Source organism: Cheilinus undulatus, linkage group 17, assembly GCF_018320785.1.
Source record: "Cheilinus undulatus linkage group 17, ASM1832078v1, whole genome shotgun sequence".
NCBI lineage: Eukaryota > Metazoa > Chordata > Actinopteri > Labriformes > Labridae > Cheilinus > Cheilinus undulatus.
The window spans coordinates 15,366,964-15,393,296 of NC_054881.1; the positions used below are offsets into that span (position 1 = coordinate 15,366,964).

At 37.5% G+C, this 26,333-nt stretch overlaps 4 protein-coding genes across 5 annotated transcripts in view; 1 reads left to right on the forward strand and 3 right to left on the reverse strand.

Moving 5' to 3' along the window:
• The window catches only part of dym (dymeclin), a 103,159-nt gene extending 91,260 nt beyond the window's left edge, over window positions 1–11,899 (reverse strand). Inside the window, exons 1-6 of one of the 2 annotated variants that reach the window (XM_041810925.1) lie at window positions 11,703–11,899; window positions 10,545–10,649; window positions 10,247–10,453; window positions 6,401–6,453; window positions 5,886–5,979; window positions 2,565–2,701 (exon numbers count right to left, since the gene is read on the reverse strand). In XM_041810925.1, the coding sequence (XP_041666859.1) occupies window positions 2,565–2,701; window positions 5,886–5,979; window positions 6,401–6,453; window positions 10,247–10,386 (424 nt within the window). In that variant the 5' untranslated portion in view covers window positions 10,387–10,453; window positions 10,545–10,649; window positions 11,703–11,899. The remainder of the gene's footprint in view (window positions 1–2,564; window positions 2,702–5,885; window positions 5,980–6,400; window positions 6,454–10,246; window positions 10,454–10,544; window positions 10,650–11,702) is intronic. The other variant, XM_041810924.1, reaches the window with a different exon arrangement.
• A 2,589-nt stretch (window positions 11,900–14,488) lies between these two features.
• Window positions 14,489–16,699, reverse strand: LOC121525509 (UPF0729 protein C18orf32 homolog). The gene is made up of 3 exons (XM_041811543.1): window positions 16,615–16,699; window positions 15,372–15,588; window positions 14,489–14,835 (listed from the first exon to the last, which is right to left on the reverse strand). Exons 2-3 carry the CDS (start codon window positions 15,549–15,551, stop codon window positions 14,770–14,772), a joined length of 246 nt encoding a protein of 81 aa, XP_041667477.1. The 5' UTR covers window positions 15,552–15,588; window positions 16,615–16,699; the 3' UTR covers window positions 14,489–14,769.
• Window positions 16,694–20,120, forward strand: rad1 (RAD1 homolog (S. pombe)). The gene is made up of 7 exons (XM_041811542.1): window positions 16,694–16,789; window positions 17,509–17,710; window positions 17,834–17,942; window positions 18,061–18,218; window positions 18,308–18,408; window positions 18,602–18,700; window positions 19,321–20,120. Exons 2-7 carry the CDS (start codon window positions 17,516–17,518, stop codon window positions 19,496–19,498), a joined length of 840 nt encoding a protein of 279 aa, XP_041667476.1. The 5' UTR covers window positions 16,694–16,789; window positions 17,509–17,515; the 3' UTR covers window positions 19,499–20,120.
• bxdc2 (brix domain containing 2) lies at window positions 20,047–23,959 on the reverse strand. Its single transcript, XM_041811541.1, has 10 exons — window positions 23,780–23,959; window positions 23,371–23,482; window positions 23,234–23,277; window positions 23,081–23,151; window positions 22,953–23,002; window positions 22,793–22,866; window positions 21,427–21,477; window positions 21,037–21,138; window positions 20,784–20,912; window positions 20,047–20,674 (listed from the first exon to the last, which is right to left on the reverse strand). Exons 1-10 carry the CDS (start codon window positions 23,927–23,929, stop codon window positions 20,426–20,428), a joined length of 1,032 nt encoding a protein of 343 aa, XP_041667475.1. The 5' UTR covers window positions 23,930–23,959; the 3' UTR covers window positions 20,047–20,425.
• Window positions 23,960–26,333: the final 2,374 nt, after the last annotated feature.

Genomic DNA, 26,333 nt, shown 5'->3' on the forward strand with positions numbered 1-26,333 from the left:
ATTTCATGCTGGCTGTGAGTAGAACAGGGATTAAAGGGTTTCTGTGGGTTTAAAATTCAAATTCAAACCAACAGAATTTGAAGGCTTGTTTCACAATGACACTGACCGAAATATGATGGCAGCACAGTTGAAACAATGATCTTTGTTTATTGTACAACCCCAGTTCCAAAAAAGTTGGGGTGCTGTGTAAAATATAAATAAAAACAGAATGCAATGATTTACAAATCTTATAAACCCATGTTTATTCACAATAGAACAAAAATAACATATCAGATGTTGAAACTGAGACATTTTATCATTTCTCAAAAAACATGAGCTCATTTTGAATTTAAACACTTTCAAAGAGGTAGGGATGGGGCAGCAAATGGCTGGAAAAAATAAGTGGTTCTAATGAAAAACATCTAGGGGAGCATTTTGCATCCAATTAGGCTAACTGGAAACATGTCAGTAACATGATTTGGGTATAAAAGGAGCTTCTAAGAGAGAACGAGTCTCTCAGAAGTAAAGATAAGCAGGAGTTCACCAATCTGCGAAAAAATGGCGCCTAAAAAAATTGTGGAACAATTTCAGAATGCTCCTCAATGTAAAATTGCAAAGTACAGTACAGAATGTCACTAAAAGATTCAGAGAATCTTAAAAAATCTCAGGTCATAAGGGACAAAGTCGAAGGTCAATATTGGATGCTCCTGAACTTCTGGCAATCAGGTAGCATGGCATTAAAATGAGCATGGTTCTCGACTGAAGATCACTGCACGGACTCAGGAACGCTTCCAGAAATCATTGTCTGTCAACACAGTTGCAGTGTCGTCCACAAATACAAGTTAAAGCTGTATCAAGCAAAGAAGAAGCCATTCATGAACAAGATCCAGAAACACTGCAATCTTCTCTTGGCCAAAGCTAATTTAAAATGGACTAAGGCAAATGGAAAACTGTTCTGTGGTTAAATGAATCAAAATTTGAAATGATTTTTGGAAGCAGTGTCCTGCAGACTAAAGAGGAGAGGGACCATTCAGCTTGTAATCAGCACACTGTTCAAACGCTTGCATCTCTGATGGTATGGGGTTGCATTAGTGTCTATGGCATGGGAATCAATACTGAAAAGTATAGAGGCTTTACAGCAACATACACTCCCATCTAGACAACATCTCTTTCAGCCAAGGACATAATTCAGCAAGACAATTCTAAACCACATACCACATCCATCACAACAGCATGGCTTCACAGTAGAAGAGTCCTAAAAGTCTGAAAAATCCAGCAAAAAAGACCCAGAACTGTTGAGCAGTTACAATCTTTAGGTCAGACAAAATTGAGACAACAGAAAACTGGTCTCCACATTTCCCAGACATTTAAAGACTGTTGTTAAAAGAAGAGGGGATGCTACACAATTGCAAACATGGCGTCATGAAATTGTAAAATGTCTCAATTTCAACATCTGATATGTTGTTTATGTTCTATTGTGAATAAAATACCTTCTGAGATTTGCAAATCATTGCACTCTGTTTTTATTTATATTTGCACAGCACCCTGACTTTTAGGGAATTTGGGTTGTACATCGAGTGTAGGCAGCTGTACGATGTAGACTTTACAGTGAGATGAATTTAATTCACAACACATCTGTTCTGATTCACAATCCATTTTAGTTTTTTTGGTCAGGTAAGCTTAGAGACACAAGGACTTGGACTTTCTTGAATTGTGCTTTCCGTGTGCAAACATTTAAACTTCCATATAATCAAACAATGAACAGACTTTAAACTTATACAGGTTTACATAAAACAGCAGTGCCGTTTTGAGTAATGCAAAGGATACTGAAATAAACATGATGATAAATTATGTAGTTATGTAACAGATGGGTTACTTTACATGAGGTGGATAGCTCTTACAGTATTTACACTAAGGCAGCGTGCATATTGATGTCAGATTGGATTATAATAAGGCTCAGAGTTTTGCAGAACTTTGCATGAGGAGCATGGCTGTTGGCTGACAGGCTATCTTGATCGAAAGTAAGGGGGAAACAGCATTTCCAATGTAGCAACCTCCATCATCTGCTTTCAGAAAACCTCAGAAAAACCAGTGGATGATGTCATTGAGACCATGTCCTTATTTTATACCGTCTACAGTTTAAAAAGGGAGAGCAGCTCAGACAGGGCCAGTTTTTGAGGTCAGACAATGCGGTGCAGTCCGTTGACGTAGATTCAGACTTTATTAACAGAGTCTCTCAGAGACATCTGATCCAGGTCAGTAGCCTGGGGTTTTTGTGCTCAATTAAAAAGCCAATTTCTTTTGTCTCTTTAGGTAGGAACAGAAGTGTTACACAATTGACCCCTGTGACTGTATTGTAATAACTCACACCTTATGAGTCTAAACGGATATGCTAACTTTGGAGGGTGTTTTCTGGAGATTTCTCTGTAGATTATCCAGATCTTTGTAAACATCCAAGTGTGCCTCAGTGGCTAAAAGCTTGATCTATATTTGACAATACATATGGACATTTTTTTTTTATCTCCAACTGAACTCAAGCCCCAGCAGTACACCTTTTTTTTTCCAAATGAATCAGTGCTGCTCACCTCCACAGGAGCCTGGTGCCCTCTCCTGGTAGGAGAACTGTAGGTGCAGCTCCTCTTCACTCATCTCCCTGATGAACACCTTGAGCAAGCAGCGGATCATGAAGAGAGCGTTGTGGGCTTGCCAGATAAACAGCTGACTGCAGAAGAGAAGGATAAAGAGGGCATTACATTAAGGTCGAACACAGACAGAAATAAACGCTCTATAGGGGATGGATGTGTTCCAGTGGTTTTATTTCCTAAATTTACAGAGGAAGGCTTGGCTGACCGTGTGTGTTCTTCAGTTATATGATGCTTGAAATTTTTTCAGACACATATATTCATTAGGGAGTGGCATGAGTACACAATCAATTCAGCCAGAGGAGGCTTGGATGAGTGTCCTTGTCGGTATTGCTTACTGAAAATAAAAAATGGGATAATTCACTAAGATTATAAAAAAAGATAACCACTGACTGACAGAACCAATAGAGAAAACGTTGAACAAGTTAAGTTCAAAGTAGAGCAAGTTACTTAGGCGTTACCACATGAGAGGGAGTGATGTTGTACTTTTTATGAACACTGCTGTCATTCAATCTAAAAAAAATAAAACCTGTCTGCTGTGATGTGAACTGTATTCAGAAAACATGGCCATGGCATAGTGATATATATAGTGAAAAGTCTCTGCGATGTTGGACTCAGTAATCATGGTATACCTCTTATCCAATCAAAATAGCTTGTCAGAACATGCTGTAGTATCCTTGAGTTATATCACACAAGGGGAAATTAAATATTAAATATTAGCACAACTGTGAATCTGTAATAGGCATTCAGTCACAGTCCAACATCACCTACTTGTGTGTGATAATGTATACAACAGTTACACAACTAGCACATAGAAAAACTGAACAACTGAACTGAAATTGGAGCACCCTGTTACTTTGTACATTTTTATTCCGTTATCATGTAACTAGTTAAATCAAAGTGTGTTTTTTGAGTCTATATGGACAAAAGTATTTAGCCACACCAGGTAATAATTGAATTAAGGTGTTTCAATCAGACCTGTTGCCACTGGTGTACAGTATAAAATCAGTCACCTAGCCATGCAGTCTCATTTGTGATATAAAACGGGTTGTTCTGAAGAGATCGGTGATTTTAAGCATGGTACTGTGATGGATGCCACCTTTGTAATAAGACTGTTTGTGAAATTTCATCCCTGCTGGATATTCCACAGTCATTGTAAGTGACATTATTAGAAAGTGGAAGCGTCTAGGAACAACAGCAACTCAGCCTTAAAGTGGAAGATCATGTCAAATCACAGAATTGGGTCAACAAAGGCGCATGGTGCACTGTGGAGCAGTGAAAACATGTTCTGGTGGGTCACACTTCTCTGTTTGGCAGTCAGATAGGCGAGTCTGGGTTTGGCAGATGCCGGGAGAACACTACCTGCCTGACTACATTGTGCCAACTGTGAAGTTTGGTGGAGGAGGGGTAATGGTATGGGGCTGTTTTTCAGGGTTTGGGCTAGTCCCCTTATCTCCAGGAAGGGCAATCTTAATGCTTAAGCATTCCAAGACATTTTTAGACAATGCTATGCTTCCAACTTTGTGGCAACAGTTTGTCCAAACAGTGTATCTCATTGATGAACATGGTGAAAACTGTAATGAAATCTGCAATCTAGCAGAGTAGGAGTGACACATATTGTGAAAAAACAAAGTGATGCTGTACTTGATAAAAGCACTATGGAGAGCCTCTTGTCCAATCAGAATGCTCTGTCTGAACTAAGTGTTGCAAAAATAAGTGATATAATCCAATAAGGAGTGGTGTACTGAATACCAGCACTGCTGTGATTTGGTCAGCTCTGACCATGACTGTGATATAGTGTTAACATCTCCACTTGCACTTGATATATTTCACATCCATCTATGCAACAGTCCAAGGTTAATATTTGGGAAGGATAGAACCTTTCCAAAGCCCTTGGGGGATGGTTCGACAAATGTTCTGTCTGTCACATTCCTTACCAGCCAATCAGAGCAATCAAACTCATGGTGAAGCTAGTAGGGAGCAAGCAAAAACACCTTTTCTGCCAAGAAAAGATTTCAGTATAGCTCTTGGCTTTTCTTTTAAAAAAGAAATTATCCAGTTCTGATTAAACTGTTGCTTTAGCTTCACTTGCTGCCAATGTTTACCAGCTTGCAGTCAAACTAAGCCCTACCTCATTCTCAGACCTGGCAAAAGCATTTCAGATTGAGGCTTTACAAGATGACAGACATGGAATATGGCCAATCCACAAGCTTTGCAAGGTTATATCCAACCAGCAATTAGAAAAACTTCTCTTTTGCTTTGCTAACACAAGTAGCCTTACATCTTAACTGACTCAAGCCAAGCAACCAGAACACTGTTCTGCTATCAGCTACTCTGTGTTGAATGTTAACACAGACCAGTTACGTTGTGTCTGCTGCTGAAAAACTAACTGTACTTAGAACACCTGGCCAAGACAGAGCGATTCACACATGGGAAAGTCCCACTGATGTCGTACTTCATATCAGCACATATGGAATACCTCTTTTCCAATCAGAATTTTCTGCCAGAACTAAACAAAAACAAAAACACAAACCTAGAAAATTCATGATTTTTTTCATGCATGCATTCATTTTTCTTCAAACTGGAATACAACCTCACATCAATACTCTTTTGCAACCAAAAATGTGAAAATACCCTCTCTTATGCCAAAGCTGATGATAATTTCACATACACTTGCAACATATTCATATAACAGAGAAAAAATCAAATAAAGTTTGTGGGTAACATATAAACAGGAAAACAAGAACTGATTGAAAACATCCTGTGAAAACCACAATGTTTCACAAGCACAAAACGCCAACACAGAGTTGAGTAATCAATCCCACAAATTGACTATTAGGGCAGGGCAATAATGTCGAACACAGAGAATGAAGGTTTGTTTGTGGGACAAAATCTGGTAAAAATTGCCAGAGAAATAAATGGGTGTGGATGGGGAGCGATAACTCCAACCTCTAATGATGATTACAGAGAACGAGATCTCCACCCCATGAGTCTGGTGACTCGGGATGGGTCAATTTCGGCTGTGAGTGCAGGATAATGCAGCATGTGTTGATGTTTATACCTCAGCTTTTTTTCTCATGGGAAACTTAAACCGCTTCAGTGTTTCTCCCCTGTAAATAAAGATGATAATAAAGATTTCCTGCTTGCATGTGATTAAAACAATAGGACTGCACCCCTGCACAGAGAACACTGGCGTGCATCGTGCCTGTCATTGCTGACAGAGTCGTCAGAGTTTGTTTTCTCCTCCTAAGTTCCCATACTCACTCTTGGCATTCTGTGGAGATTTTCAGCTCTTTGGTTCTTCCCAGGAAAATTCTGACGAGAGCACCAAAGTTCCCCGTTCTGGGATTGTTTTCAACTAAAAAAACAGGAGAGGATTTATCAGCAGCATAACATATGAAACAGAAACCTACAAATTTGACAGTGTGGTTAGCAAAAATGAACGATTATACTTCATTTTAAATTTGGCTAAGTTGGTATTCAGTGTTGATCAGTGCTGCACTGTTGACACCAAAAAGGTACAAAAACTCTCTGCTCCTCCTTATCCTCCAAACTGACCCATCTTTCAAACACCATCACCACGACAACCATATTTACAGAGGACTTTACACCTTCTAAGTGTTAGCTGTAAGATACCAGTCATCAGTAGAATGTACAAACTAAACATCAGTAGAATGTACAAACTTCCATTCAAACTAGGCTACCTAGAAACTTGTGCATAAATGATGTAACCCATAGCTGATCTATTTATCAAATATATTAATCAGTAGGAAACATACTGAGAATCTTGGCCAGGGGGATGACAGCCTCTTCCAGCAACTTGGAGTCTCCGCTGTGTTAAAAGAAAGAGAATTATTAAATAAGTTTATGACAGAGAAAATGGATCTGATGTGGCGATAGCTTTTACTGTCTGCTTTCTGTTTTCCTACTGATAAAGCTTAACCTTGCAAAGCAGATGGATACGCCCGTTTCCATGTTTCTCACTGGTAAATCCATCTCGCAAAGCTCCCGTCTGAACCGTTTGGGCCCGGTTAGAAAGTGACAGGACCAATCAGCGTCGAAGGGCAGTACTTTCAGGCGTGGGGGAGTCGTGACATAAGCAAGCAGCAAAAAGAGGCCGGTGGAATAATGGCGGAAGACATTAGCATGGATGCTAAAGCGCTGGTTTAATCAGAACTTGAAGACATTTCTTCGTTAAAAGAAGAACATAAAACGTTCAATAAAAAAAAAGAACAGCAGTGAGTTGTTTTCTTTTTAAAAAAATGACAGAAGTCGTGTACTGACATGTCTACAGTCGCCATGGTTCGCATTATGCAACTCTAATGGAGTTTACTCCTTCGGTAGGGGCGCAGCTCGCTGGTGGCTACGTCGTTTTGTTGCTCTGATTGGCCCATAAAGATGTGACAGACAGAACGTTCATCCAATCAGCTCTTTTTCAAAGGCTCTGCCCTTTCCCAAACGCTGTCTGAGTGGTTTTCCAGATGGATGTATGAAACAAATCCATCTGGCGTGCCAGGTTAGATAAAGCTGGGATATAATCAACAAAATTCTATTACACTGTTACATCCATGAACATGCATTTCGTGGTTTACTTAATCAGCTGAGGTCATTTCTCTGTGTATGCTACATTTCAATATGAGTTAAGTGTGGAACCTCGTTCTTGTCTGAAGGACAGTTCAGTCAGGTCTAGTACTGAGGTGCTTCAGTGCAGCATTTCCAAGAGACGTGACTCTCATTTCTAAAAGTGTGACATGCCAACTATGCCCTCTGGACACTACTGTGATACTTTAAAGGTGGAACTTGCAGGACCTGCATGGAAATGTTTAAACCTTTGAGGGAGGACTGTCATATTTTGCTTTTGCTTTTCTTTTTTTTTTTTTTTTTTTAAAAAGGAAGACATACAAGACTACTGATGTCATTCTTGTGCCTGTCTGGTGAATATTTTTGCTACATCTTCTTCTGCAGAACCACAACCACCTACATGTACCTGCATCACAATCAATCAGTAATGAATCTTAAGTATACTTTTAATAATGTTTGCACAAGGTTCTAGAAGTTTTCAATATTTCATTTGTTTGAACTTTATTTAGTTTCAGCTCAATTTTTAATGCTAGTTCGTTGCTTTATTTCTCACATTAATGCCTCTGTGCCTGTGATAGCCAGGGCTGGAGGCTTTGTGTTTCAAGGTTGTCTGTCCTGGCCATTTTTGTGAATCTGATATCTCAAGAATGCTTTTGGGAATTTTCTTAAACTTTGCCTGAATGTCCACTCTGACTCAAGAATGCACTGATTAGATTTTGGAGGTTATACACAGTAAAAGCTCTGTAATCCAAAGTTTATCACAAAACATTCACCAACAGCAATAAAGAAAGGCAAAAAAAGAATTTTTGCAATCTAACTGCCACAAAAATCATCCCAGCCATTCATTTTGACACCCTACTGGACTTTCACTCTCCAGCTATTGTAGACCTTGTGGCGGCATCTAACTGCTAAGCGTTTTTTCTAGTTTGAAAATCCTTTTTTAAAGATACACTTTATGGACAAAAGTATTTGGCCACACCTAGTAATGATTGAATTCACGTGTTTCAATCACACGTGTTGCCACAAGTGTCCATTTTTCAAACATTTGTGATAAAAATGGGTCATTCTGAAGAGTTTAGGAGCGGTACTGCGATGGATGCCACCTCTGCAATAAGACTGTTCGAGAAATTTCACCCCTGCTGGATAATACACTGTCAACTCTAAGTGATAGTATGAGAAAATCGAAGCATTCAGGAACAACAGCAACTCGCCTACAAAGCAGAAGCCTGTGTAAGACTTTCTAGACTTACAAAAGTCTAGAATAAAAATCTCTAGCCATGTAAACACAGAATGAACAGGTCTTTCAGTACAAAAAATGTATTTTTAAATGTTGAACATCCACAAACATGCACAGGAGAAAATTAATAACAGATATGTTCCTGAATTTAAATGTTATATCCAACCAAAAAACTTGTCGTACCTTTAGAGGAATGAAAATTTTACACATTATTTATTTTAGTTTGTCTTGTAAACACATGCCACAGCTTATGTTAAATCTTAAATTTTTATTCATATTTCAGCAAACTAAAATGCTGAAGGCAATCTAGTTTTTTATACATTTAGTTTTTTTGTTTTTATCAAGTTTTTAACCAAAAACCTTGTTTTAATCTCCCTAACACATTGGTATTTCAGTGGCATTTTAATCTTTACAGGAAGTTAAGCACTTGACAATTTCCATACCAAAAGTTGCTTGGTCTTGTAGAACTTTGTCTTTTTGCTATAATAACAAATGGAATATGACTTGTTGAGTAATGTAAATAAATTCTCTATGATTGTCTTGTGCAAATCCATGTTTGGCCTAATGGACAGCTTAATGTTCTGCTTTTAAAAAACCCACACACTGTCCAATTTGCAAAAAAAAGGGGTATTTATTTGCAATGTTTTGGTACTAGACCTTCATCAGGCAAACAATGTTGTCACGATCACAATCACTGTTTGCCTGATGAAGGTCTAATACTGAAACGTTACAAATAAATACCACTCTTTTTTTCATGTTGGACAGTGTGTGGGTGTTTTCTCTGAAATATTAAATAAATAAATTTTGAGGATCTTGGAGAGACAGCCCCATGTTTGATTGTATCATAAGAGTAACATTAATAACCAGGATCATAAAGACTTTGTGGATAAGTACTCTGACTGGATGACAGAGATTAGAGATTATTAATATCTGGACATCGGTTTTAAGTAGAGCAGGTTCCCATATGCTGAGGCGTTAGTCTTCAAAGCACTGGTGGCAGGTTCAAGTCCCAATCCTGGTGCATGCTTTACGTATGTCTTCCTCCTTTCTCTCTTCCCATATTTCCTGTCTTTTCAGCTGCCCTAACTAGTAAAGGAAAAAATTCATTCACTATTCATATCTGTTGCTGTCCTGCTGTAGGAGGAAATGCAGCTTCTTTCAATGAAATATTAACAAAGGAAGTAAACATTAAGTAGATAATCTATTGTCAGCCAAGCAGGAGTTTAACTCTGTTAGATGATTAATCTTTGGAGCTCTGCAAACATCCTGTCTGCAGTTTAATGTTGGATCCTGGCTGACAATCCAACAGGAATTTATTGTTGGAATGGTTGTGTGGCAAATGTCAGTTGGTAGAGGATGATGAGGGAATTTTGTCCATAACAGAGGACTTTTTTAAAAAAAAGATGTTTGAGCTTTCATTTTAACTCTACTCATTCAAAATATTTCTGTCAAGAATTCAAGTTATTTCAAATGAGCACGGCTTTTTTCTTACGAGTTATTCTAAATGCTGTCATGCACCTTGTTAACATTTTTTTCATTAAGTATTTCCTTTACATAAAATGAAAGGCACCTGCTGAAATCAAACACATTTGGTGCTTACACTTTCAGACCGAACTTTACTTTCATTAAAACAATATAATGTTTAACCTTATTATTAATTGCTCCAAAGCTATTCACCCTTTGGCAGCCCTTCTTCCACAGGCAGGTAGAGGGCTTATTTTTGTGCATCTGAAGTAATGAACTGTTAAATTCTGGCACACTGTCAGACACACTTCATTCAAAACCATTTGGCTGTGTGTTTCTGTACCTGCTGGTGGGACTGATGAAGGTGAATGAGATGAGCTGGTTCCAGAAAGGATCATTCTCCGATATGGACTCCGTGCCCACCAGGGCTTTGAGGCTGGGGTTATCGGACAGGTCACTGACCTGGCTGGTGTTGGCACCCATGTTTGCTGGCTTCAATCAGCCAGACTCAGCACTCCTCACTTCTTTTTCACCAGGCATATGCCAAATCCTGGAGGAAAAACAGAAATGCTTTGATGAAATGATAAATTAACAATTCAGCACACTAAGGTTGCAAAAAATACTTTGACACTTCACCATACCACGGGGTTTTTGAGTAGAGTAGGTTTTGTAGAACATTTGTTATTTTAATGATTGAAAGATGATCAGCTTATCAAATCTTTGGCCAGTATTTCAACCAAAAGCCACTGTAAGAAAAAGAGAAAGAGCAGCGGCGAAACATCACAAACATACAGACGTCAAAACGTTGTCATTGTAATTCTGCAATGTAGATGGCGTGCGGGAATTTGCCTGCATTTACTGGTCATCAAAATCAATAAAACCAATTTTGGGTACGCAGGACATGTATTTTAGTTAAAAAAATAGACCCTCACCATCCCCAACACAATCATGAGTGAGGCCAATCTCACAACAGGATGAGACGTATAGGACCAGGACATGTGTTATGTGCTTTTCAAAGACACACCTTGGACACACAGGTGCAGCCAGCAAGGCAACATTTGCACAAGTAAACAATGGCACAAAAGAATGTCAGGGAACAATAATAAAGTTAGAGGGATGGTTTGATATTCAGGTTAGGGTTGTCACTTTATCAGGATTTAAAACTTTGATTTAATAGTGAAACTTAGACTGTATCAAAACATATTTCTATACCATGGCATCAACAATAAGAGACCTAAGCACTCAATGTTGGGCAATCGATTGGTGTTGAAAACCAAAAAAAAAAAGCTCCTGCACATTGTCTTAGTTGCCCAAAAACATTAGCAACAACGTATTTTGATGCTATCAATCATTGATATCAAGGAGTTTATGTCGTTTTTAAAAAAGCAGCATCTAAAGTATGGAAGTAAAGGTAACGTCTGAAAACTTTAAGCACAAACCTTTGCTGATAGCGGATGTATGCGTCTTAAAATTGTGGTTTCAAATTTTTTAACTGTCACAAGTGATAAAACTTTTATGACTCTACTGGGGTATCGTTTAGTGTAGATCCTAACATGACTGTATTTGTATCCCCTTCTTCAGCTAGCTAGATCGTCCTGTTTCAAGATCAGGGAACAGCCTCTGCCTCGGTGCTAAATACAGTTAAAACGTTTTATTTGAATTGTATCAATTGGCGTGATATCTTTGCTAACTTAATTTCTGATTCATGTGTGCGTCCATGTAACCGGAGAGTAAACACTCTGTCCTGAAAACAGCTAACGTTTACTGCTTGTTTGCAATCAGCTGACCGCTCGGCTTACCTGTCATAAATGCTTCTCGCACTTTCCACGGCTCTTCAGACTCCCAGTGACTTCAACAGACGACTGTTTTTCCCACAGGTGAGTAGTTTAGTCCAATTTGTTCGCTAAATGTCCTTTACAAACGAAGATACTTGCAACTGTGCGGTATTTGTCACAATTTAGTTTACACTACACACTACTATCCTCCATGTTTTCCACGTCGCCACCCCTTGCGTAATGACGACATCAAGGCGTTGGTACGTATGTGACGTTGCAGTTAGAAATGGGGCTGAGAGATCCAGGGTGCTTATCTAAACTCTACATTTCTATCTACTTCTTAAAACCTCCTAAGTCCCACCTTTAACATATGAGAACATCACACCTAAGATTTCTTACAATAATCAATTCTGCAATAATTTCTGAGTCAGTTTTCCAGAAAGTCCACTGAAGTTTGAGTAATTTGCTAATTTGGGAAATATGTTTGTACAGTTTATGAGATTATCATTGGTTGTTTTGGGAGAAATCTGCTTTGACATTTTGTAATATTGTCATAGGATTTTGGAAAATTAGTTTGAATTTTTGTTGAAATGTGTGTGGTCATTTATGGGCATTTCATGTAAATGTAGCTATATGTAACTTCTGGGAATTCTATTTGAATTTTTGGGAGGGTATTTGCTCTGATTTTTTTAAACATATTTTTATGGAAACTTGAGAAATTTGTAATTTTTGGGGGGATTTTGGGGTGGGGGCCTCCTATGAAATTTTCATGGAAATTTCAGGGAATTCATTAGTATATTATTTCAATGGAATTTTGGAGAAGTTTTTGTAATTTTGGGGGCAAATTAATAGAATGTTTAGGCTTAATTATAAAGTTGCAATAGTTGAAAATATTTGAAGAAATTTGGGGGTGCTTTTTATAGGATACTTTAATAATAAGTTTTCTCAGTAAATTAATTTTTTTGAATGTCCATTTAAGTTTTGAATAATATTCTTGGAATGCAGGGACATTTTGCAATTTTATAATTTTTTTTATTTTCATGAGTATTTGTTTTGTTTTGTTTTTTTCTTTTCTTTTTTAAAAAATTTCATGGTTTTTCATGGAAATTTGAGGGAATTGTTTGCATATTTTAGGAGAGCTTCATTGTTGCTTTGAAATTCTTTTTGGCGTTTTCATGGGAATTCTGGAAATGCATTTGAATATTTGGAGGAATTCATTTGGAAAGTTGATGGCATTCTAATGTAAACTTTTGGAAATATATTTAAAGTTTTTTTTTATTTGATTTGATTTTTGGGGGGGATATTTGCTTTGAAATTATTAGGTATTTTCACAGAAACTTGAGAAATTTATTTGGGAATTTGTACAGGGGTGTCCTTTGAAATTTTCAAGAACTTTCATGGAAATTTCAGGGAATTCATTAGGATTTTTCCAGGGGAATTTCTGTCATTTTCTTACTGACTGATGACCCCCAACAACTGACTGGCTGACACAGCCAAAAACACATGCTCTAAAACCAATCTAGTGCTCTATTTCTTGTGGAAATACTTCAGGAGATTTGTAAACATCATTTTTGGTCAAAACAATGTTATGGTCAAAGATAAAGTTGAGCTTTTGTACTTAGCAGGTCCTTCTTATCCTTATTAAGGGAAATAAACTAAAAAATAATCATTCCAAACAGAAGCTCAGGTCTAAGGAGGTTATCAATTCTTCCTTTGGAAATGAAACTTTTGGTGACTCCGTTTTATATATTTTCTTGTTTCATACAGAGTCTGCTATTATATTTACACCATCTGAATATAGAAATTAAGCACAGAGCTAACCTTTAAATGATAAGGGAGCAAGCCAGTTGAAATGGATCATACCTCCCAGTATTTACACATGAACAGTAACATGTAGTTTCAAATCAACATCATGAATCATTATTAGTGCTGGGTTCAGAAAGCCTCCTCACTAGGTAACCAAATACTAGAGATACTGCCAAAGCCCCCTCAACAATGTTACCCAGCAACAATGAGCTAAAATAGGCTGGACCAGGGATGTTACACTTCAAATTTTTCAATTAAAAAAAATCAGAAATACTAACTTTGCCAGATGTAGACAAAGAGAAGACTCTTGTTAGTAATCAGAAGAATTACAATTTATGTTTACAATTCATGTTAAGTATGTGAAACTCATGAAGACCTCTCTGTCCTGGTTTGTGTCAGTCTCCAAAATATTCTACAGTCATAAACAAATAAAACCTTTACTGTACATGACTGAGATTATTAGATCTGGTTTTAATTTGATATTTTAAGTTAAAGTTTATTAACAACCAGATGCTGGTATTGTGTACTTTAACACAAAACTTCCAAACAGAAAACATTCTTTACTACTATTACTCCAAACTTCAGATTTACACAACTTCTATTTATGTATCTGTTTTCCTGTATTTTTATACTAATTGGAATGATTTTTGACTATTACATCTGTACTATAAGTTTTATGCAGTGATATGATATACTTTAGTTGTGTAACTAAAACAAGGTTATAAATCTCAGTTGTTCATAAATCCCTGATTTTAACAGCTGCAACAGTTCTTCCTTGCTACAACAGCTGTGACATTTTTTGTTAAAATCATCCCATGCTGAATAAGTAGCTGCCCAAAGAATGCACAGTGTTGAATTTGGCTTCAGTTGATTAAACTTTATGTTTGCATTAACTCAGAAAACCTGAGAAGTTTAGATCAAGCTTAAATCAATAATTAATCATTACGCTGCACTTTGACTTTCACCTTGTCACCATAACAAAAAAAAAAAACATTTCTTGACTGAAGATTTAGAATGACTGATTTATTTAAACTCATTTCACTTAGAAAACCTACTTATTTGAGATAGTTTATTCTATACAGTATATGCATGGATCAATTCATTATCAACAAATAAAATGTATCAATAATAAATTTCTCAAAGTAACTGTTACACAAAGGACAAAATTAAAAAACATAATACACACGACATGGAGATGACTCTGATAAGTTAATCTATAGTTTCTCTCTGTTTTTTCTGTTGAATATTTACACTGGTTAAGACATATTATAAATGTAAAGTGCTGTCAGTCCATCTTCTTGTCTGCTGTTATAGGGGCTCCATTGGCTGTGGCCACACCATTGCTTTCAGGCTGAAACAAAGGAAGGAAAAGGTGTCATAAATGCTGGTAACAACTATGAATAAAAGAGGCTAAGACACACAGTGGCAAATACAATTAAACTGATAAAATTAAGTGATTGCAATGATGTTAAATATGACAATATACTACATCAGGTGAGTTTAAGTGGTTCTAGATGTGCTCTTAATTTTCTTGACATCCCCAAATTTGACATACGTTAAAATCACAACAGGGGTAAAATCATTTCTCTGGCATTAAGTTATAGTATGGCAATGGGCACACTTATACAATATCATATTCAACTTACTGTTTTCAAAATACATTCATTTAATGCGACGTAAATAAGACCCTAATTACAAATTTTGTAAAGTTATAACACCTAAGGATCCTTTCATTGTCTGCATTAAACATATCAGCTATACAATATAATATTCCGGACTAGCACTGCAAAAATGATATAATAATAGTAATAAATACAATAACAATTTAAAATATAATGGATTTAATACTCAGATATACTCAAAAAGGTATTTATTCCTTTAAGATACCTTGCAAGTCCCATTACTGGTTTCAGAAGCTTTTTGGTCACCATTGCCAGTCTCCTGGACTGCTTTTTTGGTCCAGAATGTATTAATAAATGGTGAAATGAAAGGGTAGATGATTGGCTCCAGGAACCTCTTGTAGACCCACAGCAGGACAGGAATGACAATGCAGGGAATGCACACCATGATTACGGCTCAGATGCAGCAAGCAAAAATGAAGAATCTGAAAAAATGACAGTGAGATAACAAAGCTGTCAAATGCCTGATGGCACGTGTTTATCTCTACAACACCAGGGTTAAAAAATATTTCCAACCATATCTAACATTGTTGCTGTAACATACTCCAGGAAATTAGTACATGTATATTCAATCTGCTCTTTAACATTAGCGATCTTACATGTGACATTAGGTATCCATTAGACAAACGCAATGTTTCAAACAATCTTTCAAATTTGCAGAAACAAAAACAGGAGCCCTAAATACCTTATATTGTGAAATGTCTAGTTTTTTATTGTCAAACAATAGCACAAACTCCTCCATATTGTCTAAATTCCAAAAAACCTTGATAACAGAAACGCTGACAGTGTTTATATACAATTTAGCTAGTGTGCAGGAGTTGTCTTGCAATGTTTGATGGGACTCACTTTTCTTCATACGTACCTGTCTCATAAATCAGATGTTTATTAAAGCTTCATAACGTTTCAATTCTATCGTCATAAAATGTTTTCTTTAATCGTAATATTTACAGATGTCAATGTATTATGTACTTTGACAGCACAGATAAACAGCAACATAGAAATTGTGTTATCATACGTCATTGTTTCAGGTTTTTTCCCCATACCAGTGTAGAGATCTTATTTTGTCTTTCTAAATCCTGACAATGCAGCGTCGCTAGCTAGCTATCACCATTTCTTATTGGAAAAGAAAACCGTTAAGAAATTCGTATAAGGAACAGACGTGACGCTTTGTTTCTATTTCGCCTTGGCAACCCTAAAGAAGTTCTTTGGGAAACCTTTGTAAGTTTTGTTTGCTATTAACCAGACTTGTTACGCACTGGGAAACACTGACAACTGAACGTCATCAGACTGTTAGCTAACGTTAGCTCTCTGTTACAGCTTGATTGAAAATCTAACATGTATGAAGAATTATGACTACCACATGGACTATACATGATGTTTTAGCCCTTTTGGCCGTGGCTGTGTAAGAAAACTACGAGCTGAGCTCACAAAAGCTCCATATAATAACTTACCACCGATGTAAGAGAGGTATTCCCCGTGTGTTTTGGACCGAGCAGCGAAGTCTCCCGAACGCGAAAACGCATGCGCGGTATCTACTTCCGAGGCACGCGCTAAGAGCGGAAATTGTTAAATACCAGAGAGCGCTTTTCTTGAAAACAACACTGCAAGTGTCGGAGCAACGACTTTGTAAGTTTCCAGTAATTTATTGTCAAACTTTGTTTACCAGTTATTCTTGGTATAAAATTAAAGCGCAATTAAAAGTGTTTGTCGGTTACTTTTATTCGTAAACTCTCGTGATAGTGTGATTTGTTGTCATATAGCCTAGCTTAGAATTGACAAGTAGCGAACCCCCCCAAATGACAGTTTCGCGAATAGAGGTTAAGTATGAACAATTTTCAGTCATGTGTTTGTTCTTGAATTGAATTATTCAGTGAGCTATACACCACACGACACTCTATCACAACGACTTTACCTGCTATTTTAGTGTTTTTGGGCAGGTGTGTCGCTGTAAAATAGTTACCGTGTAAACGTCTGACTTAAAGCGCGTAGCTTTGTCACCAGTTAACATGGTCACTCGTTACACCAAAACACCGCACTGAGACCTCCCAAACGTATGTCGTGTCAATATGTCTTACTTTATTATTTGACAGGGGCCATTCACAACACAACTGTTGGGCCAGAAACATACATTGCTATATAAACAGCAAACAAAAAATGCAAACTTCCACAATGCTAATTCACTGTACCATATGAAACTAAGTTATACTGATTATTGAATACTGAAGCTTGTACGGGTGGGAATGTGTTCAACTTGTCTGTGAATTTTCTTGATATTCGTCTATTGCTGATGGCCTGGTCACACTACAGAATTCCTGCAGAGTAAGTCTGTGTATCTAAAATTTCAGTGCCACGATGCCTCTGTTAACCCAGTCGCAAGCTGATGATGAAGAATATGTTTTGGTAGCCAGTTTGGATAATGCTCGCAATCTGTCCAACATCCTGAAAGCAATCACCTTCAAAGACCATGCCATCTTCAGCGCCACACCTAATGGCTTGAAAGTCACTGTGGAAGACTCCAAATGTCTGCAAGCCAATGCCTTCATCCAGGTTCATTTTCCATTTATATATTATAGCCTTATTTATAATATCTGAAAGTCTTGGATTGCTCTGTTAAATTTGTCTTCTGTGGTGGTGATACCTAAATGACGTGCATGCATTCTTTAATTCCAGGCTGAGATCTTCCAAGAGTTTACCATAAAGGAAGATTTGGTGGGTTTTCAGGTCAATCTCACAGTTCTTCTGGACTGCCTAAATATCTTTGGGGGAAGCACAGTGCCAGGTAAGGTTCAAGGAACTTGATCTTGCAAAAGGGAAAAAATAACACTGAATGTATATTTACTCCTGCTAGTTCATTTTAGTAAATTAACCTTCTCATTGTCTCTCATGGGGTTTTGTAGGCGTTTCAACAGCCTTACGTATGTGCTACAAGGGATATGGTTACCCTCTGACCTTGTTCCTAGAGGAGGGTGGTGTAGTGACTGTATGCAAGATAAACACACAAGAACCAGAGGAGCCAATAGACTTTGAGTTCTGCAGCAGCAACGTTACAAACAAGGTGAATTTCTTTACTTTATGCAGTGAAAAAATATACAACAGTCTGCACCTAACTGATAGAAACTCCTGTACCTGTGGTTATTCTCCAAGGTCATCCTGCTGTCAGAGAGTTTGAAGGAGGCCTTCTCTGAGTTAGACATGACCAGTGAGGTGCTGCAGATTACCATGTCACCCAGCCAACCATACTTCAGGTGTGTTGCTCAGATTTAAAGTGCGTATCAAGCAGTTTTCTACATTACTGTTACAGTAATGTTACAGTTTTAAAGTGCAAATCTCTCAAGTTTAGATGGGTATTTTTCAGACTTAACGGTACTATATATTTAGCTGATTTTGCACACTTATGCCTCTTCAAGTGAAACTGATCTTTCTTTTTCTGCTCCTTAGGTTGTCTACATTTGGGAATTCTGGAAATGCCCATTATGATTATCCTAAAGATTCTGAGATGATGGAGCTGTTTAAATGCACCACAACTCAAACCAACAGGTTGGTACAGAGAAATAAAAGTGTGTGTATGCTTCAATGGTTCTTACTTGTCCTGTGAGGATTTTATACCTAGTTTTGAAACAGAAATAATACTTATGCCTCTTTATGATTCACAAAAGTAAATTGGTTTATCTAGATTAACATACTATTTTCTATATTGGATTTCTTTTCTTAAAATGCTGCCGTAGGTTAGGTGTCAGGAAAGATTGGGGTAGGTGGGTTGGGGAGTACTTGAAAATATTTTCATCTTAACAAAGGGAACCCCATAAGAAACAAATTGAGAACTAGTGCAGTCATTTCCACAAACAGACACTATGCTTGGGCTTTAGGGCTGGCAGAGGAGGATGTCCTTTCCCTCCTCATTTTGTAGATTAATTTCTTGAGTGTTTCTGCTTTTTTGACAGTATTCATCAGCTGTGCACTGTATAAAGATGCATATTGCAACTATCATTCATGACTGCAGGATAATAACATAATAATGGCCTTACAGGTGCCTTAAGCTGTATTTTGTCACATTATGATGTTGACCTCTCACTCAGTACACTCTGTATTCTCTTACTCTTCCAGTGTTCTTTTATTAGAGCTCTTTTCTGTTTTTTTTTTCCCCCTTTTCTTCGAAGGTACAAGATGTCCCTGCTGAAGCCGTCCACCAAAGCTCTGGCTCTGTCTTGCAAAGTGTCTGTGAGGACAGACAACAGAGGCTTCCTCTCTCTGCAGTACCTGGTCAGGAATGACGATGGACAGATCTGTTTTGTGGAATATTATTGCTGTCCTGACGAAGAAGTGGAGGAAGAGTGACTTTTGTCCACTGAGATCCCTTTTTGCACAAGTATCTAAACTCTCTTGGTACCCAGTTGCCTTAAATGAGAAGGTTAAAGCCTGTGAGTGGTGGCAGCACCTCAAGTAAGGAGGAACTTAGAAAAGAAGTGCTGTGCTTAACAAGCAGAGTGGACATGGCTGGAAAGCATATGGTAGCACCTACCCGATCTTAAGCACCACAGACCTCTATAATACAAAGTTCAAAATTTCAAACTGACAGGGATTGATTGAGGCGTTCCTGTGGTTATATTAGTCTGGGTTTTTTTTCCCCAGTCCGATGATCTTGCAAGCATTACCCATAACATTATGAGACTAATAATGTGATGTTGTTTTTGAGCTCATATTTCATAGACATCCAAGATCTATTTTCTCATGCAGGTAGCTGGATGGCAGTCTATGAACGGAACATTTAGCAAGCTCCACAGGCTTTCTGTTCATGTTAATCCTGCACATTTGTTGCCTTAATATGCTGAAAGCTTTGACAACATTTTGGAGTTTGTTTTCAGTAAACATGAGATGATACAGACTATGTTTAAATTGTTTTATTTCCATGTTATATAAAACTGTAGTTACTCAAAAGAAATAAACATGTTTTTTTACACTGATGGGAAATTCTTTGAAAAAAAAAAAAGATGTAAAAATGTGTTAATATTGGAGTAGAGGCATTGACTTTCCAGGTCTACACTCTCCAAAATCATCCTGAAGGAAGGGGGGAACAACTGTGTGTTGTGGAGCAGCAAACACTTCACACCACTTGTACATCTTGTAGTTTCTAATATTTTCAAACATGACAATCAGGTGATGATGTTTAATACAAAGTCTCTTGTATTGAAGTTCAGTTTCTTGAGATCACATTGAACCATGGCAAGAGAGAGCCATTCATTTAGTTTTGTCCAGTCCATCCAGTTACCTCCGTGCCATCTGCATCCTTTGTCTTTTGAAAGCTTTGTGCTTGTTCTTCTTCACCACTTTAGGCTCAGGAGCTTCGGTCTCAATGTGAACGGGCTTCTCCTCCGCTGGTGTTAAGAAAACGTCCGCTGTAACGTCTCTGGTCACGTCCTGCTTTGCTTCAGTCCTCTTCATTTTCTGAAGCTCCTTCACCATCTGCTTCTCTCTCACTCTGGCTGCGGCTGCCAGTCGGATTTCTCGTCGGTGCTGCAGGCAAGTTGAAAGGTGAATTAATCACAAACCTGATACACAAGCCTCTATGAATTTTGTCCAGACTCTGCTAAAGTTTAATCTAAATGAACACACGTTATCCTACCATGTTCGGAGACTGGAAGTTTGGGTTTTCATAGAGTGTAGGTCCACCAAAGCTGCCCTGAAAGATCTTAATGAGGTTGAGAACAAAGCGAGGGCCGATCTCTACCAGGGAAGCATCCTCTTCAATGATCTGAAAAAGATAAAGAGAAATAATTTCAAAATGATCACTGCAAAGTGAAATAAAATTAAATTTTTAAATACAAAACAGAGGAATGATGATGACTGAAAGTTAATTATGAATCGCAAAATATTACCTGATAGTTTCTAAACCATATCCTGTTGTCAGCAATGGTGAATGTGAAGACATGGTCCACAAAAGGCTGACTCTTAGGATGGTAGCGTGGAGTAGAAAATGTCTGCAACAGGATAACATTGTTAGCTTTTAATCTGAGAAATGTAGATGAAAGCATAATCAGCCTTGGAACATTGTATACTTTTGGTTGTATTCAACTGTAGAATATGAATGATCAGTGTTGGCATTGTCCAATTCCTACTATGTCATGTAAACCTCAAAATTTAGCCATCTGATAACATGATAACCACTTGGGCATATCTAGACTAAAGTTCAGTTATATAATGGATTAATTCCATGTCATGTTAACACTACAGGACACGTTAGATTACATGCGTCTTGTAAAACAGACCTGTGTGAAGAGCTCCTTCAGTAAAGCAAGGTGGGGCTCCTTGTCAAATTTCTGTGGAAGAAACAAAGAAGCAAAGTAGATCAGGCCTTGTTCAGTACAAGAAAGGTCTTTTGCATATACACTGGTAGACTATTTGTAATTTGTCAATTCAGCTACAGAATTCAAGGCTGCCAATTACCAACACCAGCAAGAGAAAACACTAAGAGTAGAAAAAGTGCAATTTGTTCACATTAAAATGTATCTGATGGTGTTCAACTGCTTGAATAAAAAAAATTAATTTGCATTTGACTGTCAACAGACAACTGCAAAAACATTTTTATTCAAGCAAACAGACAGATGTCAAAACTTCCTTTATCAGCATTTCAAATTTTACAATTTATGGATTAAAGGACATTTTACATTTGGCACTATTTTAGGGGAAGTCCAATTATTGACCAGGCCAATTTTAACAGCTGATATTTGCTATTTTGCCGATTTTCTGTTTTGGCATTATCTGCTGCAGTTTGCCAGTGCTTAAACTACATAAGCTGTGCTTTCACTTTCTACTGCTTTCCTTAGTGTCTCGCTCCTGAATGGATGTCATCGATCAATAGCCACTCCACGCTGAAGTCCTAGTGTGGGAATGCACAGATGCATTGGTTTAACATTGGTATCGGCCGATAGACCTTTTAAAAAAACTCTGGCCATCAGCCAATTGATGTGGCATGAGCAGGTACCAGTTATCAATTTTTATCTCATGTACAATTATTTTTATGCTAGAATCTGGTATATGTAGCAGCTGAATCAAAAAAGTGAGTTTTTCCAGGGCACAAAAATGTACCTGTTTGAAAAACTGATCTGATTTCATGGTTAATATAAAAAATGCTGACATACTAGGGAGTAATACAAAACAAACATCTGCATCAGCTAAAATATTATTTTAAACATAAGTTTCAGCCCTGATATTCTCAATCAGTGGATCTCTATCTAAGCGCATCACATCCTGATTTTTCCACCATATGAGTGCTGATAGATCCAGTGATCTATCTCTACTCATTGTGAATGCATATCTGTTCAAAATATTGGTCATCGGTCTCATAATTGGAATAGTTAGTCAAGCCCTTACACCATTTTAATCAATTATGTTAAGGTTCCTTAATGACAGCTTAGGTTTTGGCAATTAATGAGGAAGGGAGAGTTGTCCCGTCTTGATGCCATTTTACAAAAAAGCACAACTATCTACAAGGTGCCATGTTTAGGTTGAGATTCAAGTCTTTCTGGTACACATCTGCCTGTCACAGAGAAAGTACTGGGAATGATTTCATTAAGTTACTGACAATAAGCTTTCACATTTGTTGCCCAGAAAGTAAATGTTAATATTACTCACAGGATCGAATGACAGCAGTGGTCTGGATCCTTTGAGGCAGTTCCCCGTCATCTTGAGTTCAGCCAGTGTATGAACTGTTAGGAAAACAATCATGTTGTCAGCATAGCATACGGCAGATGTCAGTTTTAAAATTCAAATCTGAGACGGAGAGGTGACTCACTGTTTTGAACCAGGAACTTTGCAGAAGGTCCTTGAGGGCTGTTTGAAATCCTGTGAGGCAAAAAAATACTTTAAATATGTCTGAGGGCCATCTTAAACTTAAGGGAACCTGACAGAATATCAACCTACCACATATAGAGGTCCTGCTTCTTCTTTGCCTCGAAAAAGAGGCATTTGTTGCAGTTTTTGATTTCACACACCTGACAGGATATGCCCATTATTAGCAATGCAATCATACAGTAAATGATATGACTAAATCTAAATATTAGCTAACAGACTCACCTCGTTAATGACAAACAACTTGTCTTTTCTGTCCATTTTAGTATCTAACAAATAAGAGAAGAAAAACCGTGTTATAGCATTGAGATCAACAGAATCAGCACAGAATACAAAATAAGATAGAGACTTTATGCACTAACCAGCTTTTGAATGAGGCATCATGGTCCTCAGGTCTTGCATTAAGTGTCTTGTTCTGAAGTTTATCCCTCTTGAGGAGAAAATCAGAACTCTTTCCTTGTTGGTCCATTTACCCTGTTCAAGAAAGTACAGCACAATAAAGTCTAAATTACGTACACTTTGGAAGTTACACAACATAGTTCACCCATAGCCAATACATTTAGCCAACTCGAACTGAACCTGGTCCTATCTTATAAGGTCACGGTGAGATATTTAACATTGATACTGTAACATTAACGACGTTTGCCACAATTTAAATTGCTGCGTCCGTAGCTTTGAAGGAGAAAATGCCATTTAATCACCGAACTAAACCATTCCCTCTGTGCATGATGAACTGAGTTAGCTGGTTAGCTCACAAGCATTAACACTCACCTGTGAAACAGGAGGAGGGATGGTGACTTCATTTTTCTCCTCTTGTTCGGCTTCCTTCTGCACTTCATCTCCACCGACAACAAATTTGACTTTTTTAGCCTTTTTCTCACTGGGACCCTGTCCTCCACGTTTTCTCTTGAATGCCGACATGTTTGTAACAGGTCTACACGCTGACACAAATCTCGCGTGGCCAAACCAGAAGTGAAAACATCCAGTTTAAACACCACGCGAGAGACAAGCGCCCGCTATTGGTGTGGCGGTGATACTGCAGCCACAAATATTTACATCTCTACACGGAAACAAGTGTTTTGCCGCTTCACCATCACATCATCATGGGATGTGATTACAATGTATTCAAATACATGTGCTTTAACGTGGAGTTGGTACCCTTTTGCAGCTGTAACTCGGAATGTTTCTGTGGGAATGTATGTCTATTCATTCAGTAGATTAGTGGTACTCAACCTGTGGCGCTAGAGCCAAGTGTGACTCTTTAGTGACAAATTGTGGCTCTTTACTAAATGTATACAGCAAATTAAAGGGGAAGCATTGTCACCAGAAATAGTTAATTGCAAGTCACATAAATCAGTCTGTTTTCCCAGTATACACAGGTGGGCAAAACTGTTGGTACCCATTGGTTAAAGAAAGAAAACACACAATGGTTACTGAAATAACTTGAAACTGACAAAATTAATAATAGATAAAAGTGAACTGAAAACTTACTAATGAAAATTAGACATTGCTTTTAAATTGAGTCTCAGCAGAACCATTTGAAAAAACAAACAAATGAAACAGGCCAGAACAAAAATGATTATTTGATTAACAATTTTGTTCACGTGTGTAAACTGAAAATAATAGAATGTTTTATGTTACAAATCCACAACTTAAGATACAACATACCACCATATTACAATATTTAGCTTATTATTATTATTATTATTATTATTATTATTAGAGAGCCTATATCAGACTCCTGTGTGATCTTTCTGGATCTACATATGAATGCTTCCCACATCTTAATCCAAAAGATCAAATTCCTTGGGTCCGCATTTTGACATAACATGAACAGACTAACAGTAATCAACAAATTGGACTTGAGCATTAAGGCTTATGGCAGTGGTTCTCAAATAGTGAGGTGAGTCACACTGATGTGCCTAGAGACTAGGCTGTTGTTTGTGTTACATGGGAACTTGTAATTCATTATCACTACAACTGAACAGCAACCAGCAGTGGAAAATAAAGAATTAGGCCTAAATTTACCCAAATTGCTGTAATTGAGTGCCTTTTTTAATTGTACTTTTTGAGTACATTTTGAATCAGTAATTTTACTAATACTCGAGTGTATTTTAGGGGAAGTATTGCTTTTAATTGCATTTTACTGAGTTAACAAAAAGGCAAAAACAAGGAGGTTCAAGCTTTCTGTCAAGGCTGACCAGTTGTTTGGCTTTGACTATTTATGATGGTCAGTAACACAGAGCAAGAGAATCCATTGCGTCCCATAACAGCTGTTGCATTTAACTTTATTATGGTTAAAGGTGTGACTTTACCTGGACAACCTGGTTAGAGATCCATTTTTTATTTGTATTTTTGTTCTTTTTTTGTCCAACTCAGTAGCTACTCAATAATCAGTATATTTTAAGTACTTTTTAATTTTACTTGAGTAGAATTATTGACCTGTAATTTTACTTTTGCTTAAGTAGATTTTGACCAAAGTAACTGTACTTTTACTTGAGAACAATAGTCTTGTCCTGTTTGCACCTCTGACAGCAACTAAAGATACTGTAACATGTTCATGAGGCTATTCTCCAGGGTTATGAATATGGTGTGCCTTGACATTATTTGAAAAGTTTGAAAACACTGGTTGCTTTAGGTGTGAATGCAGCCCAGGTATGATACTGGATTTTACACTAACACAAAGGACCACAGGATGGCGCTCTTACTTAGGTGGTCAATGCTATCTGTGGGCTTTATACATAACTCATCGAGGCGATTTCACAATTAGACCTTCAAAGGTGCCAAGCTAAAGAAATTGTGGCATGTATAGATAGCTTTAAAGTCCTTAATTCTCCTCTCGAGTGCCGCTCTTCAGTGCCTCTCCTCTTTGTATCTGATTTTTTTAAAATAACGAAAATAGTAGGCAAGTCCCATGCTATCATTACCCAATATTTTGCAAAAAAAGAGATGGAATATATTTTTGTAAAACTACTCAGTTTGATAGGCGTTATCATTTATGATTGTTTGTACATAACGTTTTTTCATACCCATATCTACAACTTAAGAAATCCACTTCCACCAGCTTTTCCATCAATTTCTGACACTTTTAATTATGTTTTAAGAAAGGGGGTTTACATATTTCGGAAGGCTATATACTACAGCATAAATAAATGAAAATGTGTTTGTTGCTTTGATAAGATTACTTATTAAGGTAAATCAAATAAAATGTGGTTATCATAGCTTATCTTTACAATGTACCATGATTTTGTTTTCATCCCCCCCTCATGGGCGGCCTCTATCCACACTCCAGCTCAGAAGGCTGCGCTAATGCAACGTAGAAGAA